General features: G+C 35.4%; 1 protein-coding gene across 1 annotated transcript; it reads left to right on the top strand.

Annotated features, from left to right (window-relative positions):
- Positions 1-1205: 1205 nt before the first annotated feature.
- Positions 1206-6737, top strand: LOC125251792 (polymeric immunoglobulin receptor-like). Its single transcript, XM_048164874.1, has 10 exons — positions 1206-1421; positions 1599-1910; positions 2011-2313; positions 2404-2434; positions 2614-2670; positions 3078-3181; positions 3320-3372; positions 4822-4881; positions 5552-5608; positions 5684-6737. The coding sequence occupies exons 1-10, from the start codon at positions 1361-1363 to the stop codon at positions 5729-5731; spliced, it is 1086 nt and encodes a 361-aa protein (XP_048020831.1). The 5' UTR covers positions 1206-1360; the 3' UTR covers positions 5732-6737.
- Positions 6738-6922: the final 185 nt, after the last annotated feature.

Below are 6922 nucleotides of genomic sequence, written 5' to 3'. Positions count from 1 at the left end.
AAATGACTCTTATTTACTGATGTGACCCAAGTCTGGCCCAAGCACTATGACATTTACAGGGATAAACAGGCAAAATAACTTATTATTTAAACAAAATAACGATCAATGCAAGCAGAATTTAAATTCAGTGTTGATTCAGTTCAATAAATGTGTAAATTTCATTAGTATGAAAAGAAGTTCAGTTCAGCAATAAAGCAGCTCTGTAGAAAACACTGATGTCATCGTTCAGCTCAGTTCGGTTCTCATACAAGTGCAATTCAGTTCTTATCCAAGCCAGTACAATCAAATCAATAATATTGCTGAATATTATGAGTCCCCAACTAAACAAGCAAGCCAATAGGTGACAGAAATGGAGATAAAAAAATATTGGGAGAAATCAGGCTCAGTCGAGGGACCAGGGGCCGCATTCACAAAACATTTTATCTTACCACTAAGAGTTCTCCTAAATAGCAGTAAAAGTTCTTAGTCAAGAGTTTCCTCTTAAATTCTATTCACAAAGCTGCTGATGCAAACTTTTACTAAGGAAAAGAGAGAAATCTTAAGAGAAAGGGAGGGGTTGACCTCGCAGCAGGCCAAATACGCTTATTTTACTCTTTTACTCTGTTCGATCATTTGTAAGTGTGAACTTGTGAAAACAACTGCTACAGGCTATCAGACATTATTATTGATTGATTTATTTATTTTCAAAGTTTTATTTTTTTGTGCATTTTGTGCAAGCATTCATTATGTCTAATTGTAACAACTTTTTGGGATTTCCATTGAGAGTCTGCTCACTGCAGAGCAAATGTGTGGAGCTTGAAGATCCAGACACACCCTAACCCTACAACCCTATCCCTAAACCTAATTAGGTCAAGCTCCACCCATGACATCCAGAGAGGGGTGCTGGACGTATTTTGGCTCTGCAGTGAGCACCACTTGTTTCCATTGTGAACAACATACAAAATAAAACTTTATTATTTAATTATATTATTTATTATTTAATATATATTATTTAATTTCAGAAGAACCAAAACCATTTCACAAAATCGGATTTTGATGTAATTTCTCAAAAAGTGAAACAATCACACATCATCTTCTCTGGCAGATAGAGAGAGCTCTACTGAGCATGTGCTGGTAAAGTGTTATCATATGATTATTTATGACTGATAAAATTCACGTGTGCTACTAACTGTTTCAGGTAAAACTAGGGATAGAAACAGAGATGTAAATGAAAGTGTGAAGAACATAACTTTAAATCTAGAGTTAAAGCATTTAGCCAGGTGGCGCAAGATGTTTGAGTGTCATATGAAGGGGAAAAGGGAAGTGCAGCAGTCTCTACAAACACAGTTAGACACAAGATACAGGAAGAGAAACTTACACAATGGCCGCATACGCAAATGAAAAAATGTTCTACATTTCAATCGGGTTTTGGCTCATTTTAGGTGAGTATTAAATGTTGTGCTGTGTTTGTTTCTAATGGATCCTGTTTATCATTTTGCAATAACACATTTTATGCTCAGCTGTTCATGATGCTTTTAATGCATTTTTTATGAAGATAGAACAAATTAAGAAGTGATTTATTGTTGATCCTGGACATAATGGTTTGTGTGTTCGTTTAGGTGTTGAATGCTACAGTGGCTGGTCAAATCATACCTTAACTATTAAGCCTGGAGGATCTGTCACCATCCCATGTCATTATGATGAGAAAAACCCTCCGCAGAAGAAATACTGGTTCTCAGAATATGATAAATCTAAAATATACACAAACACATCAGAGGAGAATCTATCAGTAATTGATCATCCTGATCAGAGTCTCTTTACTGTGACTATGAGAAACCTGCAGAACAAACACACTGGACCTTATTCTTGTGCTGTGGAGACTGAAGGAAAGCCGACAGTCACATATGAGCTTCATCTGAGGGTTCAGTCTGGTATGAGATTTTGTAATTATTTTAATCACATTCTAATGTCTAATTCTCTGACTTCACACACATGTATTTAATAATCTCAAATATCTCTGTGTGTGTTCAGCTCCTGATGTGTCTGTGGTGAGCAGCAGTGTATCTGGACATGAAGGTGGTAATGTCAGTGTCCAGTGTTTCTACAGTTCTGGATATCAGAATAAAACCAAGCAGTGGTGCAGATATAAAGATCAGAGCTGTTACACAGTGAATGACACATCCCAGAATTCATCAGTCCAGATCAGTGATGATGGGAGAAGCTCCTTCACTGTGCTGATGACTGGACTGAGACTCAGTGATTCTGGATGGTTCTTCTGCTCTGCTGGAGAGGCAATGATCCCTGTTCATCTCACTGTAACAGAGGCCGAACCAGGTTTTTAAAAAAAAAAAATCATTAATAAATATTTTGCTACTATATTTAAAATAAAACAACTAAATTTGCTTTGCTTTCTACTTTTTACAGCAAGCGGGCCCACAGACAATCCAGGGAACTCGTTAGTATTGAAACAATTCTCATTAAGTAGCCTCCTCACAGCACAATCTTCCTAGAATTATTTTATATTTGGATGTTTTGTCGTCAGTGCTCTGTTTCCTCAATTTCTTTGTCTTTAATGCTTACATAGTCATTTCCTCATTGCCCTGGTGAATTTTTTTTCTTTTTCTACTTTTGCAGAAGTGAAACAGGAATCTCCAAGAATAAAAATAAAACTGACACTGAAGACCAACAAATGTATATAATCAGTACAGTTTAAAATAAAATAAAGCTTAAACTAATTCTAAATATTATTAGGCTGAATTGCATTAAAGTTTAATAAAGGTCTGGTGAAAATTTATTTCAGATTTCTTTTATTCAGCTGAATTTAAAAAAAAAACAATTCTGAGTGAACAGATTTTAAAATGTTTTTGGTTACACTTTATTTTAAGGTGTCCTTGTTACAGTTTAATTATACATTTAAGTACTGAGTAATAATAATTAACTATGTACTTACTATAGGGTTAGGATTAGGGTGTGGTTTAGGGTTAGTTGTATATAATTATGTACAATTTATAGTATACAATTTTATTATGATAACTACATGTAATATGTGTGTCAAGGACACTGCAAAATAAAGTGTTACTGTGTTTTCTTATTTCCAGCAGAAATAAAGAGCCTCTGACTGTGTGGCTTCCAGTTTCAGCTGCACTTCTGCTGCTGGTGATTCTGGTCTGTGTTTTCACCTGGAGATGGAAACAGAGATCCAGTCAGTTTGTCCTGCACTCCATCCTTAATTCTTTTAAAGTTCATTTCATCCCCTGATATTTTATCATTTATTTAAACAGCTCACATATATAACTTCTATTAATGTCATATATTATTGTTTCCCCTTTTTAAAATAAAGAGCAAGATAAACACCAAAACAGAGAGAGAAACGACAGCAGGACCAGTGATGCAGTAAGTCCCTTAATTTACATGAGTCTAGTTATGAAAATGTTCACATTACAATATCAATCACTTTGGCACATTTTTGTAAAATAAAATAAATCATTATTGTTCTACTTTTTTGTTGACACTGACTGGTTACTATCTAATGCAAGAATGTTAGTTTTGTCCAGCTGAATGTTATTTTGTATTACACTGAGCATTTTTGATACAGATTTAGTTAAACACTTACTGGGGGAAAAAAAGTCAATAAACTAGTACACAGAAAAAAAATATCCCAGCTAACAAGAAACATTTTCCTTTCTGGAACATTTTTAATTGTTAAATTGTTTAAAAAACTACTTGTTTCAAAACATTCAGAAAACATTCAAAAGTAATGTTGTATTCGAAACACCCTCACAGCAGCGTTAATTCATTTTCATATCCATTTTGTACACATTTCTTACATGTAAAGTCACATATGGTGAAGAGAAAATTGACATCCAGGGTAGTTCCATATGCTTCCAAACATGTTTGATTGGTCACATTGCAACACACTGGACACAACAAAGCGGCTGTTTCAAATCCATTTGTCCTTCATTTCAGAAGATGCAACTTGCTAAACTGTTGGAGAGATTTATAAAGAATGAAGTTGTGTTTATGAATTATAGACTGCAAGTGTTTAAAAATGAAAATAGCGATGGCTCTTGTCTCCGTGAATACAGTAAGAAACAATGGTAACTTTAACCACATTTAACAGTACATTAACAACATGCTAACGAAACATTTAGAAAGACAATTTACAAATATCACTAAAAATATCATGTTATCATGGATCATGTCAGTTATTATTGCTCCATCTGCCATTTTTCACTATTGTTCTTGTTTGCTTACCTAGTCTGTTGATTCACCTGTGCACAGATCCAGACGTTACTGGCTGCCCTTGTCTAATGCCTTTTATAATGTTGGGAACATGGGCTGGCATTATGCAAATATTGGGGCGTACACCCCGACTGTTACGTAACAGTCGGTGTTATGTTGAGATTCGCCTGTTCTTCAGAGGTCGTTTAAACAAATGAGATTTATATAAGAAGGAGGAAACAATGGAGTTTGAGACTCAATGTATGTCTTTTCCATGTACTGAACGCTTGTTATTTAACTATGCTGAGGTAAATTCAATTTTTGAATCTAGGGCACCTTTAATGTCATGAATTTGTCGTGTCACATCGCGCCGCTTACTGAGTAGATTATAATGGGTTCTACTTGCTTTTGTCATGTCATGTCTCGCCGTTTTCATCTGGTGTAGACACAGTGTAAGACCGTGATTTCATTACTATGTAGTTTAGAAAGTTCAGAAGAGCACACCCTATATCATTACATTGGGTTGGCAATGGAACCTGTTGTCCATTTAGTGAATTATATATGCTGATTTCTTAAAAATCTTTTTCCTTGTTGTTTACTGTGTTTTTGTGTGAAATGCAGATCTACTCTAAACCTGAAGATCCTGTGATATACAACACTATAAATGATGAACGCTCAAATGTAAGTAAACCAGACGTACCACTGATGGTTTGGAAATATGACATTAAAGGGTTAGTTCACCGAAAAATGAAGTTTCTGTTATTAATTACTCACCTTCATGTCAGGCCACACCTGTAAGACCTCCGTTTGTCTTCAGAACACACATTAAGATATTTTTGATGAAATCCGAGAGGTATATGACTCCTCCATAGACAGCAATTCAACCACCACTTTCAATGTCCAGAAAGGTACTAAAGACGTCATTAAAAGTCACGTGACTGCAGTGGTTCAACCTTAATTTTATGAAGCGACGAGAATACTTTTTGTCTGCAAAAACAAAACAAAAATAACAACTTTATTCAACAATATCTTCTCTTCTGTGTCATTTTCATATGCTGTTTACGTTCAGCGCTTCCAGGTTCTATGTTGGAACGCTGGCTCAGTATTGGCCAAAGCTGATCACGTGAGCAGCACGACTCATGCGTGTGATGATGACACAGGAGCCAGCCAATAATGAGTCGACGTTCTGAAGTAGCATCTGTAAGCGCTGAATGTGAACAACATATGAGAATGACACAGAAAAGTAACTGAGTAATTAATGACAGAAATTTCATTTTTGGGTGAACTAACCCTTTTTAAGAGTAAGATTTGATGAATATATCATATTTAATTATGATCCATTTCTCCACAGGATACCAACAAGAACATAATCTACAGTACTGTTGGTGATGCTCCTGGGAGTGAAGCAGTAAGTTTTATAGAAATATATTAATGTTTTTATTGTACCACTGGCCGTATTTTTATAATGATCTTGCACTTTCAGATGCCTCCAGCAGGTGGAACAGTATACAGCACTGTGGCTCCACACTAACAGCAACAGTGACGCTGCGCCCCAATTCAGAGGCTGCATCACTTGATTACGTCACAGTGGTGCAACAAATGCTGTCTCAATTCGAAGGCTCCTCCAATTGTATCCTTCATTTCACATGAAATGAAGGATACAACAGATGGACCCTTTACAGCCTTGCCTACCCCAGAATTCATTGCGCGCCAGTGACGACAATATATATATATATTTTTTAATGAAATTGCAGAATTACACTTTTAAACGCAAGAATTGGGTTTTAACTTACTCAAATATCTAATAATAATACAAATGTAAAAATAAAAACAACAACTTTAAAGCAGTTTAAATGTTGACATATCTTACTAAGATGCAGTTACATATAGATTATATTCTTTATTATGTACAGAAATGGATCATGGTGAACATATCTAGACAGTTTGTGAACCTTGTTTTGTTTTCAGACAGTTGAAAACTTCCAAAAAAGTGCAGTATAAACGTTACTTCCACTCATCAATGACAGCTGTTGCAGTTGCTGACAAGAACAGTTCTCCATAGGGTAGAGTGTAACATTTAACAACGCCCAGTCTGACCTTAGCAGCCTTCAAAGGATGCAGCCTCTGAATTGAGACACAACCTGTGAATAACACCGGAACAGACTAACCAAGAGAAACAGCAGAGGACTATCACAACACAACTTCTTTATGCTTGTACATGAACATCGAACAGATCTACAGATACAAACACATTAACTTTGTATTTGCTTGATCCCTCTCCATTTTTACAAAAGGACCCATATGAACAGATGTGAGGGTCAAGAATATTGAAAAAAGTGTTACATGGATTGTAAATTCATCTATTAGGCTAGTTCATATAATCTATTAAAATGAGATTATCCTTATATATTTTGTAGTTATATATATTTATGTCCGTTTTGTTTTATCACTGTAAAAAATACTTTTAGTGTACATGTAGAGTGTTCTGTTCTCTGTTATCCATATTTTAAATTAAATAAAAGTATTTTGTAGTTGTAGTCCTTTTCCTCTTTCGACTTTTCATTACATTCATGTATGTACGAGTGTGTGTGTGTGTGTGTGTGTGTGTGAGGGGGGTTGGGACATCCCTACATCCCTACGTTATGGGAACAAAGTGTACCAGAAAATACCAGAAAGTTTTGATTTTGTGGGGAAAATCTTTGGTCTCAATGAGGAAAACAAA

The sequence above is a fragment of the Megalobrama amblycephala genome, linkage group LG17, assembly GCF_018812025.1.
Source record: "Megalobrama amblycephala isolate DHTTF-2021 linkage group LG17, ASM1881202v1, whole genome shotgun sequence".
In the NCBI taxonomy this organism is placed as follows: Eukaryota; Metazoa; Chordata; class Actinopteri; order Cypriniformes; family Xenocyprididae; genus Megalobrama; species Megalobrama amblycephala.
The sequence above is the reverse complement of the archived record's forward strand: the minus strand, read 5'-3'. Positions and strand labels throughout refer to the sequence as shown.